General features: G+C 48.1%; 1 protein-coding gene across 4 annotated transcripts in view; it reads left to right on the forward strand.

Annotated features, from left to right (window-relative positions):
• TBX5 (T-box transcription factor 5) overlaps positions 1 to 15,089 on the forward strand; it is a 50,686-nt gene extending 35,597 nt beyond the window's left edge. For all 4 annotated transcript variants that reach the window (XM_058851744.1, XM_058851743.1, XM_058851741.1 and 1 more), the window contains exons 8-9: positions 4,341 to 4,567; positions 13,065 to 15,089. In XM_058851744.1, the coding sequence (XP_058707727.1) occupies positions 4,341 to 4,567; positions 13,065 to 13,642 (805 nt within the window). In that variant the 3' untranslated portion in view covers positions 13,643 to 15,089. The remainder of the gene's footprint in view (positions 1 to 4,340; positions 4,568 to 13,064) is intronic.
• Positions 15,090 to 15,803: the final 714 nt, after the last annotated feature.

The raw sequence follows: 15,803 nt of genomic DNA on the forward strand, positions 1-15,803 counted from the left end.
TCCTTGGGATCTGATATTTAATGAGTCTTTTGAAGCCTTGTTGCCATGAGCTACAGCAGCTCTGGAAAGCCTTGAGGTATCCAATGTTTTGTTGCAGAAATATCAGGAACATCTTCTAAAATAACTTGTTTAGGGCCAGTAGGGTTTGTGTGCTTCAATGCAGGAGCTTCCTGATTCTAAACTGTGTATTTTGAAGAGGTTTTTAACTGGATTTTTGTCTGGCAGCTGCATTTACTATGCCTTGGCTGGTACATCAGGAAACTTCAGCTTTGCACATGAAAATATATGGAAAATTATTATTCTCTTAGACTGTAGTAATAAGCAAGAAAGTGAACTGGATGTTGCTCTGTGCAGGTCTGTATTTATAATTTTTCCAGTTATTATTAATTTGCTGCGGCCAACAAGGTTTTGGTTCTGAGATTGCAAAACCATCTTGAATTTGCTCCTTTGAATTCTTTGCTGGCCACGAGTTTGTGGCAGAAGTGATCTTACAAAACTCTTGAGTCTGTCATAGTGAGAGCATCACTTGTCCAAGGAAAGGGGAAATTGTCATGAGAGAAAACGAGCCTGAGTTTCCAATTCCACCTGGCAGAGGTGGGGTTTGGAATTGCAGGAGGGATTCACTTGTCAGGCCTGATCTCTAGGGTGGGAGTTGTATGATGGATTTTGAAGTGGAATGTGGGTGCTATTGGGAAAGTTCTGCAGAGCTGCTGTCCAATCCTGTGAATCTGGGAAACTTCTGGCCAGGTGGGAGGCAAGAACAGAGTCCAGACTCAACACTGATGATCTTGGGCCTCATCCATGACTTCTTTCCCCAAGTTTTAACAAAAATCAAAATATTACACAACACCTTATGCCACTCCTCCCTGCCCCCCTCTGCTATTTTAGAATAGTAACTAAATACTCATTATTAGCATCTGGCAGACTTTAAATAGACCTGGAACAGGTTTTTACTTGTAAATTCTTTTCCCAATCAACTTTTTAAAAAACCTTATTTTAGTTTTGCAATTTTTAATGCAAAAATGAAGGTAAACTATAAACACCCCAGGTAAAACTAACGTTCTGGCCCAGGAGCATCAACAACCTCATCCTTGCTACATGGACAACTTCCTACATTGCTTAAATCAAATTTAATACTTTTTTCCCCCCTTCTTACTTTGCTGCAGGTTTTTTTTTTTGGACAGCAAAATTTCTGGATATGACAGAAAGCTTTCATTCTGTTAAACTACAACTCAGGATTACAACCTCTACTTTGGGAATAGAGACTTTTAGAAATAAAAAAAGAATTTGATCATTTTAGTTTGTCCTTCAGTCCTTAAAAATGAGAGATGTGCACTCTACATATTGAGTGGGCTTAGGAAAAAATAGAAATATTTTGAGATGATTGTTGTTTTAGAAGATACCAAAGATTTATTTCAGGTCAACTCCTATAAGGAGGAATATGTAGAATTAAAGAGATAACAGCCTTTTTGAATTGAAAAACATCAAAGCGAAAGAAAGAGAATATTTTTGATATTTAGTGAGAAAATAGTTTCTTTCGTCTCCCTCCTCCAATAGCTGATTTTTTGGCAAAAATAGCACCCAACATGTTTTGACTGAAATGGAAATATTTCAGTCTGGAAAGAAGTTATTGCGATACCTCTCGGGAATTGCTGGTTGGAAACTTGGTGGCTCCAACCTGTTCCCTCTCCTGTGTGACTCCCAGTTCCTGCTGTCCCAGTCCTCCCTTTTGGCCATGGAGATTGTCCTGTTCCCTGGGAAATGCAGTCTGGAAGGAATCTGGAACCCAACACCCCTGTGCTCTGGTGCTTGGGGTAAAAATCTTGCCCTTGCAGACAAACAGCTCCTTCTTGGCAAGAAAGGAGCTGAGCTTCACTTTGGCCATCAAGAGGAATTCCTTCTCTGGGAGGGTGGTCAGGCATTGGAGTGGGCTGCCCACAGAGGTGGAGATGTCTCCATCCCTGGAGGTGTCCAAGGAATGGCTGGACGTGGCACTCAGTGCTCTGGTTTAGTTGACAGTGTGTTGATCAAAGGTTGGATTTGACCTTGGAGGTCTCTTCTGATCTTCATGATTCTAGGGGAAATGGTTTTTCATCAAGAAATAAAATCCCTAATCAGGTTAGTAATATTTTCTTGCTCTCAGCTCTCCGTTGAAGGAGAGAAAAGTGTTGGTTTGGGTGAGGAGTATCTGGGGTGGGGATGGCTCCTCAGTGTTTGTGTGGGGCTTGGCACAGTGGGGCTGTGACCTTTATGGGGTCCCACTGAGAATTTATGGGAAGAAACCCCCACAGAGATCACGTTCCAAAGAATCATCCTTTGAAAAGGGTCATAGAATCAGTGAGGTTGGAAAACACCTCTAGGACTTCATCCAAGATTTACCCACTATGGCCAAATCTACCAGGAAAAGACGTGCCACGTGGCCTGGCATCGTGCCTTGAGGTGTCCTTTCTCCTCCTCCAAAGCTCCCACTGGGAAACAAAACAAGGCTCTGTCATTTTTTGGGAATTGGATGTTGGTTGTGTGGGGCTAAGAGAGATAAACCCAGGCAGTCCGTGCAGCCTCTCCTCAGGAAGGAGAGCTAAGGACACATCCAGGAGTCACCTCCTCGCAGATGGTCTCCTTGGAAGGGAAACAAGGTGGGGATGCAGCTGGGGCTGTCATGTTGGTACCATTTTCATTGTGGATCACAGTGAAGGTGGAACAGGCAGCTCAAAACTATGACCTGGGAGGGCTGGGAGATCCCTTAGAACCCAGAAGATTTGAGGGATTCCTGAGGTCTGACCTTCCCCAGAAGTCACCAAAATTGCCCTTCAGCTAAATCTCCTGGTGGAATTAAGAACTGGGTGTCCACAGGCAGGTCCTCTGAATCCCACCACATATCCTGGTACCCAGTGCTGCCCTGAATATCTGAGGGATAAATCTCTTCTTCCTCCTGGTCCATCTCTCTTTTGTTCCTCATGCACAGCCTGGATTTTAGTTCTGAGCAAATGCTGCTTCCAGGGGATGAAACCCCACCTTTGGGATAGGCTTTCCTTGGCAAGCCCCCAATTCCCGGAGTTGGAAAAGCTTTTGTGGCCCAACCAGAGCTACATTTTTTGGGTTTGAGCTCCTGGATGAATTTCCCTTCTGTTCCAGCTCGGTTGCTGATGTTTCTGGCAGCCACCACAGCAGTGGCTTGGATGAAAGCTCCCTGCTGGGGTAGGTTTATATGATTGCTATTGTTAAATTTTGTAAATAAGTTTTGAGTTCCATGGTGATAGGTCCTCCCTGAGGGGTGCCACTGGAGGTTCAGGGTTCCTCCCCTGCATGGAAGTGGCCAGGTGAGCCTGTGGATGGTGTTTAAGCAGCTGTCCTTGCTCCAGCACGATGATTTTGGACAAGTGAGGGGGGTTCATCAAAGCCAGCTTGATCCAATTGTTACAGACTCAGAGGGGAAAAATTGCGTTGGAATCAGCACTTGGTGGCTGCTCTGAGCCTGGTGACACTTTGGGGTGCTGTGCTACCTGATCTTTATGCATTTTAGCAAGTGTTTGGGTTCAGGAGGAGACTTTTACCCCACCTGAACTGCCTGAGACCCCCTTTTCAGCTTCAGCTCTCCCTGCAGATCAGGAATCATCTTTGGGGTTGCCACATTGCCAATGTGCTTGGAGAAACATCTCCAATAAACACCGAAGGGTCTTTGAGGAGAGGGGATTTCCAGCTTTGTTGGCAAAGCATCCCAACTTCAAACCAGACCTGGGGACAAGGGAACAATCCAGTCTTTTCCTCCCATTCTGGCTCTGCTGAGGCTCTGGTGCACATCAAATCTCAGTGATTTATTTATTTCCCTTTTTTGATCTTGGTCTGTGGTGCAGGGATCCCCCATCCAGGACAACCAGGCTGACAGACTCCAGACAAAAGGAATGGGGACAACTACTATAAGGGGGAAAAAAGTAGACCTAAATATTTAATTAATTTCCAAGTCAGCTTGGCAGAAGTTATATTTTTATTTACATGCATATGCATGTTTCAAATACATTACAAACCGTATACAGCTTATAAATGCTACAAAATGTAAATAGAAATCTTGTTTATTTTGCTAAAACTGCATTTATCTGTTTTATGTGTGGATATAAAATAGTGGTGGTGGAAAAGGCATGAATTTAAGGGGACTAAAAGGATATGGAATAATGGATAAAGTGTGACAGGGCTGCAGCCTCCTGGGATGGATATCTCCATTTCCCTGAAAGCCTAAACAAACTCCATGACACTAATGTGCTGCCTTCATTTATTAATCCTCTGATCTATTTATTAATTAATTGCTTTGCTGACTTGTCTCTCTTTTGTTTCTTCACTTGTAGTAAAGAGTACCCAGTTGTTCCCAGGAGCACAGTGAGACAAAAAGTGTCCTCCAACCACAGCCCCTTCAGCGGCGAGACCAGGGTCCTTTCAGCCTCCTCCAACCTGGGCTCCCAGTACCAGTGTGAGAACGGGGTGTCCAGCACCTCCCAGGACCTGCTGCCTCCTGCCAACCCCTACCCCATCTCCCAGGAGCACGGCCAGATCTACCACTGCACCAAGAGAAAAGGTCAGAGCTTGGCTGCTCCCTGCTTTGTGTTTTCCCCCTCCTAACATGACTGTCAGCATTGCTTCCTGATGTTTCCCCCTTGGACAGCTCCAAGGATAACGGCCTTTGTGGATAGAAAAACATTAAAGTGAAAGAAAGAAAATGTTTTAGATATTCAGTGAGAAAATACTTTCATTTTCTCCCTCCTCCAATAGTTGATTTTTTGGCAAAAATAGCACACAATAAGTGATGCTGGAGGATGAGCGGGGCATGAGGATTGTGGGCAGCTCCCCCAGGTTGGGCTGGGAAACTCTAAAATCCCATTTCTGCCAGGTTGGGAATGAGCTGTTTGGGGGCCTGGCAGTGCCTTTCACACACTGTGAATCCACATTTGGAAAGATAGCTGGTGCTGAAGATAAAGATGACTTATCTGCAGCCCCTCAGACAGGGCTAATCTCCAAGTGGAGATACCTTGACAGTTTGCATTTTGCCCAGTTTTCAGCTTGGGGCTGTCTCACAGTTGGGAGACAGTTTTCTGTCTGCAGAAATGCTCAGGCTAATGAAGGGTGCCTGGGATTGAAGCCCATGATATCCATGTTCCTTCCCTTCTGCTGCCACTGAGCTGCTTTGACAGAGGTTTAGGGATCAAACTGAGGGCTTTCCACTGACTGTTCGGCTCATCCTGGCGTGAAGAGCCCTCTGATAGCAATGGGATAATTGTTCTGGGCAGGAGTGAGAGGTTTGTGGTCTCTGTCCTCCTCTTCCAAAACAAAGGGAATGCTTCAATGCAGCACCACTTGTAGGACTAAGATAGCAAAAGCTTTAGATCAGTTTTACTTGGAAAAAGAAGAGGGGATTTCCAGGGCTGGATACACAAACTGGTGGGCAAGAGCTGGTCTCTGCCAATCCCGTTGCCTTTCTCAGGATTTACTCCATGGAAAAGCTACCAGAAGGCAGCAAGCACCATGGCATTGAGTGCACCAGGAATTTCTCCCCACAGCAGATCCCTTCCCACTTCCCTGCACGGCCCTATCAGTCAGACACATGTCATTATTTTTAGCAACATAACCCTTGGAGCACTGGGATGTGCAGACACACAGTCTAAGGTAGGGAAGGCTGGGAAGTGCTGGCAGAGGAGGCAGGGCAGCACTGGAAATCTCTTCCACATCCTTGGTGAATCCCCAGGATATTGTAGGAGCATGTGGGCTGTGTACAGGTATGCAAAGTAAAAAAAACCTGAGAAATCCTAATATTTTCCCGAGATTGAGGCAAACAAGGAAAAACAGGTGGCATTTTCTGTCCTTTCCAGCTGACCAGGTGATTGTGCTCCCACAGAATGTGTCAGAGCAGGGATTGGAAGTGGGGATGCTGGCCTTGAGCTGGCTGTGGGGCAGGGAATGAGGAGGTGCAGTGTGTGCCCGAAGTGTCCCCAGCTCAGAGGTGTGTGGTGTGTTTTACCCTGCACTGCCATGGGTGTGAGGTGCTGGGCTGCAGCAAAATCCCGCTGCTGGTGACAGAGGGTCCCAGCCTGTGCTGCCTCCTCAGCACCGGAAGCTACAGCTCCTGCGAGTCCTTTCTCAGCTCCTCTGTCCTGGGAGCTGAGCTCTCACCTCTCCTCTTTCCCCTTTATCCAAAACTAACCAAAACAAGCTGGCCCAAATGGCAACGGGCCCTCGGGACAATCCCTGACTGCTGCGCGTCCCAGCCCCACGAGGCAATTCATCATTCGCCTCAGCATTGTAACGTGATAAGGAATCAACAGAGGTTTCCTTCCAGTTTTGGGATTCCCGCTAAGTGGTGTCTCCATGGGTGGTTTCCCTCAATCCCCCAATTATCTCACTTCCTCTTATTGTCACGAAAGCCACGGCTATCTGCCCTGGAATAAAGCTCCCCGGCCCCTCTCGGCCTGCGTGGCCCTCGCCACAGCGCAGGGACAGGCCCGGGGAGGCCTTGTCTGCAGGCCCGATGGCCTCTCCTTATCTCTGCCACGGCCTGAGTGGCACAAGCAGTTAAGGGCCTTTTATCAAAGCCGCCAAATGCTTTAATCAAAGAGGAGCAGTGTCCTGCCCGATACCACCGGCTTCTTCCGCGGGGCTGGCTGTCCCGGGAGCCCGAGCCTCTGCCTTCCTCCCTGCGCCTTTTTCTCTCCCCTCCCCGTGCCTTTGGTAAATCGAAAACAGCCACCAGGGCTTAGGGGAAAGAAACACAAAGTTAATGGGAACCAGAGAGCCAGCCTGAGCTGCCAAGCAGCTCTTTGCAAAGTGAAATTAATTAAAATTAAAAAAAAAATAATTCACTAGAGATGAGCAATTCGGGTCGGATAAATCAGAGTGTGATCCAAGGTTTCATGTCACTGAGCACGGAACTTCCTTCCAGCACCAGCAACGATCTTTGTTGGACATGGGAAAATAATCCTATGTATGATATTCCTCTTTTTTTTTTGCTGCTCCAGCCTCTCATTTCTGAGTTTGCCCTCATAGTTCTCCTGCTTTCTTACATTTCTGCTTTACAATTATCAAGTCTCACCACCTCAGAAAACTCAAAAGCAAGAGTTTGTTTGTTTCTACTGTCCTTCTGTCCATTTTGTGGGCTGGAAGTCTTATTGATTGCATTGGATTATCCACTCCCCAGGCATTGACTCCTCCTCAGGCAGTTTAGGCTTTATCTCAAGCAGATTATTTCCTTTCCCAAGGCTGTGGTTATGGATAAGTGCTCTTGGGGGCAGAGGGCAGTTCAGCTGGGTCTGAGACCAGCTGCTGTCTGCATCTTCTGGGTGAATCCGACCACTGTTTTCCTTTCCAAGCCAGTCTCCTTCCAGCTTTGACATCTCCTGATGTTTCTCTGCATCCTCTTCAATCAGAGCCAAGCCTTGGGTTAGGCTCAGTTAGAGACAGGTCTGTGGTCACCCAGCTCAAAGGAACCTTGCTCAACTTCTGCTTTCCTGGTGACCTAAAACAAGGATTATTCTCTGAGGTTGGCAGTGTTGTTCTTAGCTGTCAAGGCAAGATGGATTCACTGTGGAGATCTGATATGGAATTGCATTAGGGGAGAGCAGCAGGGCTGCCAGGGGATGTTATCTCTGGAGGCTCCCCTGCTTCAGGGAGGTGATGCTCTCCTGGCTGAGGAAGGACGGACACATCCCAGAGCTCCTAATCTGGTAATTCCTGGTGTGCAGGTGGGAGGGCAGGGTCACAGCATTGGGAATGACCCCAGTGTGCTGCAACAGGGTCACTCTTCCAGGAATGGGGAATGGCAAGGATCATCCTGCCTTGTATGCAAGCTCCACACTGGGATTGCTGATGGCATGTGACAGTCACTGGTCTTGAGAGGATGGACTACCTCCAACCCTGGATCTCATCAAGGAGTGATCTCAGCTCTTGATGTGGATTTTTAGGCTGACACAAAGAGCAGTTGGAGTTTTGTCTTTCTTCTGGTTGCTCTCCACTTCTCCCTCTCCCATTGTTGTGCTTGGAGAAACCCAAAAGGCCTCACCAGCAGGCAGCTTGCCTTGTGTCTTTCATTTAGCCCCACATCCCAGTTAGGATACTGGGCCTTGTTTTCCCTTGTATTATCTTCTCTCTCAGATATCCTGTGGACTAAATAGTCATCCCTCTAAACCTCTGCTCCCTCCCAGCCTTACACAATCCCAACCACTTGGCAGATTTCTGGGATGCTTGTGATCCTGAACAGGAGGCAACTGGAACAGCCTCTCCCTGGGGAGGTTATAAAAGTTGTCAAGTTGGCACTCTGAGGGAGAAGAGGGATGTGGCAGAATCCACTGGCTCCAACCAGCGAGGACCGTGTCCTTCAGCCCCCTAACTTGGACATAATCCTGGGGACAGATTTATCTTTCATCTCCTTCCTGCTCTGATGAGGTCAGTGCTGACACAGCAATGCCTTTCCACCTTCTCCTCAAGAACAGGCACTGTCAGGTTGGGCAGACCTCTTTATTGACTGAACCAACTTCTCCCACATCTCACCCAGCTTTGTTTTTTCACTTGAAGAATCTGCAGGACAAAATTCAGGCATGGGATGTCTCCCTGGAGGACACACTGCTCATGCTGCTGATGTTTGAGATGAGATGGGTTGGCCAAGGCTCAGGCTGTGCTGCAGCTGGAGAGATGCAGTGGAGCCCAGAGCAGGGTGGCTGTGGGACACTGAGGGTGAGGAAGGGACTCCCTGTGTGGGCAGGAGGTGTTCAGGGAGCTCTTGCTGTGCAGCCACACCCTTGTGGCACTGTAGTTTCATACCCCTAATGAGGAGAGGCTGAGGGAGCTGGGTGAGTCCTGGCTAAGAGGGGACCCCATCAGTGTCTGTCAGTGTCTGCAGGGAGGTGCCAGGGGATGGACCAGGCTCTGCTCCATGGTGTCCAGCAACAGGACAACAGGCAGGAAATGCCTGGGAAATCCCACCTGAACATGAGGAAGGACTTCTTTGGTGGCCAAGCACCAGTGTGACTGCCCAGGAGGGTGTGGAGTCTCCTCACTGGAGATATTCCAGAATTTTCTGGACACAATCCTGTGCCATGTGCTGTGGGCTGACCCTGCTGGAGCAGGGAAGTTGGAGAGATAACCCACTGTGGTCCCTTCCAACCACACCCATTCTCTGCTCCCCCTCTCCTGTCAGAGGTGCCTTTTGTGCCTCTGCAGGGAGTGCAGGCAATTTGCTGCCTGTGGAAAATATTCCAGCTTTTGGGGATTTTTTTTTTGGATTGTCCCTATCCCACAGCCCTGTTGTGTTCAATACAACACAGCCATATCACAAACAGTGCAATAGCTGGAATGGCTGGTGTGTCTTAGGTTCCATGTCCTAGGATTTAGGGTTTATTTGTCCTTTAGAGATGTTCATCTTGATGGAATCTGCCTTGTTCTTTTCTTCTTGGACAACCTCTGTCACTCTTGCACCCTGGTAGTGGCTCTTCAGGCTCGTGCCTGATTCATGCTGGAATCCATGCTGGATAAAACAACAGACTTAGTGATAATCACCCATTGTGTCTCCCTCACAAAGTCAGGCTGAACCTCCTGTAATGCCTTGGAAGTGAGGGTGAGCTCTGAAAACCAAACAAGTCGTGTTCCAGTCTTCATTGTCTTCCATCCTGGGGAGCTGAGTGTCATGTGTGGGAAAGGAGCTCTCCTGATTTACACCAGGGGGGAGAGGGAGGCCCTGTGCACCCTGAAGTCCAGAGGCTTTCCATGTTTGCATTTCTTTCTACATGGCCTGGATCTTGGAATTGGGAAAATTCCATTTTAAAAGTCATTTGCGTGGTATTTACAACCCAGCTGGAAGTAGTAAATACCGGAAATCTTGGAAGCGCTCATGCTCTCGCTCAAGCTCCTTCATTAGATAGATCATCAAATTCCTTGTGAGGGAGCCAGTTTCCACCCCATTCTTCAGGCTCCGTTTTCCTTGGATTCACGTTGGAGCAGCTTCTCCCTGCTGCTGGCAGCTCCCCCTGCTTGGCAACACCTCCTGCTTTTTGAGGCTTGTGCATCATCGAGGGGCTGCTCCCTAGAGCTGGTCACCACCCTTGGCCTCCAAGAATAGCACCAGCAGTGGGGGATGGTCGGGATATCTCCCAGGATAGCCAACAACTCCCCTGAGGGCTCAGTGGCACCTGGAAAAGGACAAGGAGCTGTGATCAGGGAATCAGCACAGGAATCAAACCCTGAGCAGGCAGTTACATACCTCCTATGTCCTGCTTACATTGCTAGGAGGAGGTAAGAGGTCCTTCAGGGACAGGATTATGGCCTTGAGCTGCACTGTCCAGGCTCCAGAGCCCGTGAGGATGAATTGAAACCGCAGCCTTTGGCGTTGCATGAGAGACCTGTCTGTCTTGTGCTCCTTTTGTCATTGAAGATGTCCCCTGTCCACCCTAAAGCTGCTCCAGACACCCTGGGGATGCCCTCCAGCTGCTCTGTGCTGGCTCTGATCTCCTCTGGGAGGAGTGGTGGGACAAGACCAGAGACCCTGGACCGCTGTAAATCCCTCAGGCAGCACCAGCTGAGGCTCTCTGGTCTGCACCATCCCACCTCAGGGTGCACATGGACCCTTCTCTTCCCGCTCTAGCAGTTTGAGGCTCCACAGATAGGACAGTCACTGGGAAGAGGGGCAGGAGGGGAGGCAGAAGCTGTTGGGGCAGGCTGGAATCCTTTGTTTGTGCCCAGGTCCTGTTTGGAGATGGAAAGAAGGTCCTTAGACACCTTAAAATCCCTTTCCACATAAAACATCAGCGAACCTGGCTGTAGAGGGACCAGCAGAGTGATCCTGAGAGATTACAGAAGGATAGAGGGCACTTCTGGGGTTTCCACTGAAACCATGGTTGACTTTGTTTTTATCTCTTCACCTGTGATGGATTCTGGAAGTGGTTCTGTGACACTGCAGCTCTGCCCAGCTGGGCTGTGGAGGGCAGTGAAATGTCTCAGCTAAATGGAAAAATCAGCAAGCTCAGGTTGTAAGTCAGGCAGTTTTACACCACGGAAAAACAGAGTTTGACTGGTTTGTGTTGTATATTTAAAAAAATCAAAATAAAATAAACAGTCAAACCCCAAGCCAATGATTTCTGGTGCCAGCAGAGTGATGCGGTTTAATGCTGAAAACTTTATTAGCAGAACAATGCTGCATTTTACAAGACATTGTTTTTCCACCCCAGTGTTCTTATTACTCAGCGGTGGGTCAGGAATCCAAACTTTTTACACTGTCCATAAAAGCTCAGGCTGTTCTTCCAGATGTACCGCCTGTCATGGAGCTGAGATCAGGAGAGAGGTTAGACCTGTGCCTACAGCTTTTGGCTTTCAAGGGACTCCATCCTTTCCCCTGCTCCTACGTACACTGGACCTGAGCTGGATTATGGAGGGTGACACATTCCTGCATCTCCCTGCTCATTGTTTCAGCTGGTTTTAAAAATGGGATGGAATTGCTCATTTATCTCATCCTGCTTCCCACCCCAATTTGCAGGGAAGGCAGAGGAGAAACTTGGTTATCAGGGCTCTGCATTGCTGAGGTGAAGGAGCCAGGCTTTGATGTTGTCAGGAAGAAAGAAATGGGCCTGTGGCTTTGCAGCTGAATTTATGCTATTACAGAGCCAAAGGCCATGGTGAGCAATGTCCCCATGGCATCATCCCTCAGTACCTGCTCTTTGTGGGATTGTTGGACCAAGATGCACAGCAGCAGTTGTTCCAGCTGGACTTGGAAGACCCCTGGGTGGGAATAACAGGTTATTTTCCATGCAGAGAGAGGGTGCAGCTTCCAGGAGTGCCTTCATGGCTGTTTACAGCAATAAGAGTTATGTGCATGTTTGTGTGTTTAGAAGAAACAAAAGATGCCTGCCCTGCCCACCTGCCCCTCCTGAAGATGTGACACGAGCATTCCCCTGGCAGCAACACCTCTGTGCCTCTTGTGGGGCAGATACTCAGATACTCCTCCTTTCTGTGCAACTCTTTGGGGTTTGTTTCCCCACTGTATTTTGGGGGCTCAAAACATGCTGGTTGAGAAAAATAGTAAAGGGCAACTTGTTCCAAATTTCTTTCAAACCTGACCCCTGTTCAAAGGGTGCAGCCAGGAGAGTTCTAACCAAGTGGGATGTTTTCCTGCCTGCACCAGAAATCTTGTTTTTGAGGCAGCAGCAAAATTAATCCATGTCAGAGCAGCTCCCCTTCCCTTGCCACGCTGTCCTTAAAATCTCTTGGTGAAGTGCTCATCCCTGGGAATTTTGCCATCCATTCCAGCAGAGCTGGATTTCATTTGATGACCCTGTGAATGAATAAATAAATGCACATTCATTTATTCATTTGGCCTCACCCTGGAGAATTCACCTAAATTGTTTATCTCCTTCCCTCTGCTGGCCTGGGATGCTGCAGGAAACAAAGGGCTCTGCAAGATGTGCCTTGTTGTTACTAGCTGTGAAATTTACTTTTCTCCTTTGTTCCCCTTGGCTCCAGCACACGGCCCTGTGTGGATTTATGTGCCCACAGCCCTGTGTGGATTTATGTGCTCAGCTGCCTTGGCACAGCTGAAGGCTGGGGCTGTCAAACTCCAAATCTGATTGTCCCAACCGTGCCATCCCTGGTGCTCTCTTGGGAGGATTTTTATTGTGATCTCCTTTTTTTGTCTCTTTTTATCATGGAAATGTTTTGTAGTAAAGGATTTGAGTTGACAGCATCAGCTCTGAGCCTCCTGGGGGGAAATGGGGAACCTGGTAGGTGCAGAGGTCACAGGTAGATGTTTTTCTTCAGGTAAAAGTGGCAGCAGGAAGGAGATGGGGAGCATATGGGGGGATCACCAAGCAAGATAAACCTCAGGATCCCCCCAGCATCTCAATTTTCCTCCCAGAGCTCCTGGCTAATCCCTTCCCCACTCCAGCAGAGAGGGCCAAGCGCAAGGCTTGGTTTCCATGGGATAGACTGAGATCATTTCCAGGGAAGTGTCAGATTGTCCTTGGTAACACCAGGACTGCAGAGAGGGAGGCTCAGCTGCGGCCTCACTCTCCTTGGTGGCTACCGGCACTTTTCTCTCCCCACAGATGAGGAATGTTCCACCACCGAGCATCCCTACAAGAAGCCCTACATGGAAACCTCTCCAGCAGACGAGGACCCTTTCTACAGGTCCAGTTACCCTCAGCAGCAGGGACTGAACACGTCGTACAGGACTGAGTCGGCGCAGCGCCAGGCCTGCATGTACGCCAGCTCTGCGCCGCCCACGGAGCCCGTGCCCAGCCTGGAGGACATCAGCTGTAACACGTGGCCCAGCGTGCCCTCGTACAGCAGTTGCACAGTGTCTGCCATGCAGCCCATGGACAGGTTACCCTACCAGCATTTCTCTGCCCACTTCACCTCGGGGCCGCTCATGCCTCGCCTGGGCAGCGTGGCCAACCACACGTCGCCCCAAATCGCAGACACCCACAGCATGTTCCAGCACCAAAGCTCCCACCAGCCCATCGTGAGGCAGTGTGGACCTCAAACGGGCATCCAGTCCCCTCCCAGCAGCCTCCAGCCCGCGGAATTCCTGTATTCCCACGGCGTGCCTCGAACCCTGTCGCCCCACCAGTACCACTCTGTGCACGGCGTGGGGATGGTGCCAGAGTGGAGCGAGAACAGCTAACCAGGGGAGCAGGGAAGCGCCAGAGCCACGGGGAAATCCGGGAAAACGGGAGAAGGAAAAGGAAAAGAATCCCCCTGTTGATAACAAAGCGTTTTGCAAGACTCCTTGAAGTGAATGTTCACCGCTAGCACTCGAGAGGGACGGACACTGACTGAAAGCACGGCTGGAAGTCATCGGCCTCGGTGTGACTTGCCCTGACCCCCCTTTCGTTTTCTTTTGTTTCAAAAGAAAAGCCAACAGCCCAGCACACTTCTGTCCCTCCACGGTCCCACCCAGTTTGTGTTGCTGCCACCACCCTCATCTTCATCCCCCCCCCCCCGCCCTTCTGCTCTTTTTGTTCTCCAAGGGACACCGAACTCCTGCTGCCTTTCTCACCACAGTCAGAATGCTTGAACGAGAACAATTAGGATGTTACTTTTTTTTTTTTGTGGTGTTGATGTTGACAATGTTATATAATAAATAATAATATATATTTTTTTCTTTCCATTTTCTCAGAAAAAAAAAAAAAGGACACCGGCCCTTTTTTACCAAGGGTGGATTTTGGAGTGGTGTTTGTTTTTTTTTTTTTTAATTAGCATTATCTTTACTTTTCAACAGAAAGAGGTACTGAGAACCCCCAAATGAATAAATCCAGTACCTTCCTTACCTAGCATTGTACCAAGAGTGAAATTACTCCCACAGGGAGCTATGTTTCCTTACAAATACCCAAAAATTCTCTCCAGTAACCATTCCATAAACCATCCCCTCTTCTCCTTTTGCACTTGTAATTCTCTCACTCCTCTTCCCTTCCCATCTCTTGGTCTTTCCTGGTTCTTCAGCCGTCTCTGACGGAAGCGTGGGGTTATTTCCAAGCTTGAAAACATCTCCAGCTTGAGTCCTGCTGGATTTTTAGCAGCATGTGGAAAGCCAGGCTCTGAGCCAGCAGCCACGGGGGGAGAGGACGCAGACACTGAGAGGAAAAAGTTTGCTCACCAAAATGATGATGACGCTTGTTTGCAATCCCAGGCTTTCATTTTCTCCCGTGTTCCTTTGCTCCCTCTCCAAAAGAAAAAGAAAAAAAATAAAAAAGGGATATCAGTCTGGGCATCTAAAGTGAGATATTAAATCAATGTGTTTAAAAGGGGCAGAAAGTGATCATGAGAAGCTGGGAGTGGTGGAGTCAAAAAGAGAAGGAAAAGCAAATATGTGCAAGGAAAAATGTCTATTGAAGAATATTTCAGGTGTAAAATTTCCTGGTCCTATTTATTTATATGTGGGAGTTCCAATAACTCCAAGGATGTCACAAAAGCAGCTGATTCCAAGAGGTTAAAATTTTTATTGAAATGGAAGTTTGCTTTCTTTTCTTCTTTTTTTTTTTTTCCTCTCCAAGCTGTGCACACTCTATATAATTTACATATATTTTTAATTAAAAGTAATTCTAATTACGAGGTATACCTGCGTGTCAGCCATTGGGAAGGTGGGTGGGAATGTGTGGGAATTCTGATGTGGGAGGGAATATAAAGAAGTATCCTGAGCCATGGAGCAAAGGAGAAAAAAACAAGCCCTACCCAGCTCTGATTTCCCATTTTTGTGTGCCAATTTATGGCTAATAAATACCACACACTCTCAATGGGAGTGCCCACCTATTTTTAATGTATTTTTGGGACTGGGCTGGTTTTACTTGATTTTTTTGCTTCAAAACCTTTCATGATTGTTGGCTTAGACACAGCCAAAATGTGATGCTGGAGCTAACTCTGGGTATCAACATTTGTGGGCAGAAAGAGACATGGGCAGCACATGTGGGGCATGGCTGGGACCTCAATTCTTGCAAAGCCTTTTGTCTGCATGGAGCTACCCCCAGAGAATCACCCAAACGTTGCATTAAATCACACAGAGCATGCAGTGCTCCAGGACTGCTGGGTAAATTGCATTTTGAGTTAAGGAACACAACAATTACGCTGTATTTAGCTGTCATCTACACTGTGCTTTCCCAGCTTCGTTATCCCACTGCTGATCATGTAATCATCTAATCCCCATGGGGTGATTCCCATGTCATTAGATGGGCAGTGGTTACCCTGTAAATAAAGAGGTCTCCCCAGAAATGCCTGCCAGGCATCTCAAAGAGGATTAAGGAAAACTAAATCCCTTGGAAAATTACTTCTTAAGCATTGGGAGGAAAGCC

The sequence above is a fragment of the Poecile atricapillus genome, chromosome 16 (assembly GCF_030490865.1).
Source record: "Poecile atricapillus isolate bPoeAtr1 chromosome 16, bPoeAtr1.hap1, whole genome shotgun sequence".
Classification (NCBI taxonomy): domain Eukaryota; kingdom Metazoa; phylum Chordata; class Aves; order Passeriformes; family Paridae; genus Poecile; species Poecile atricapillus.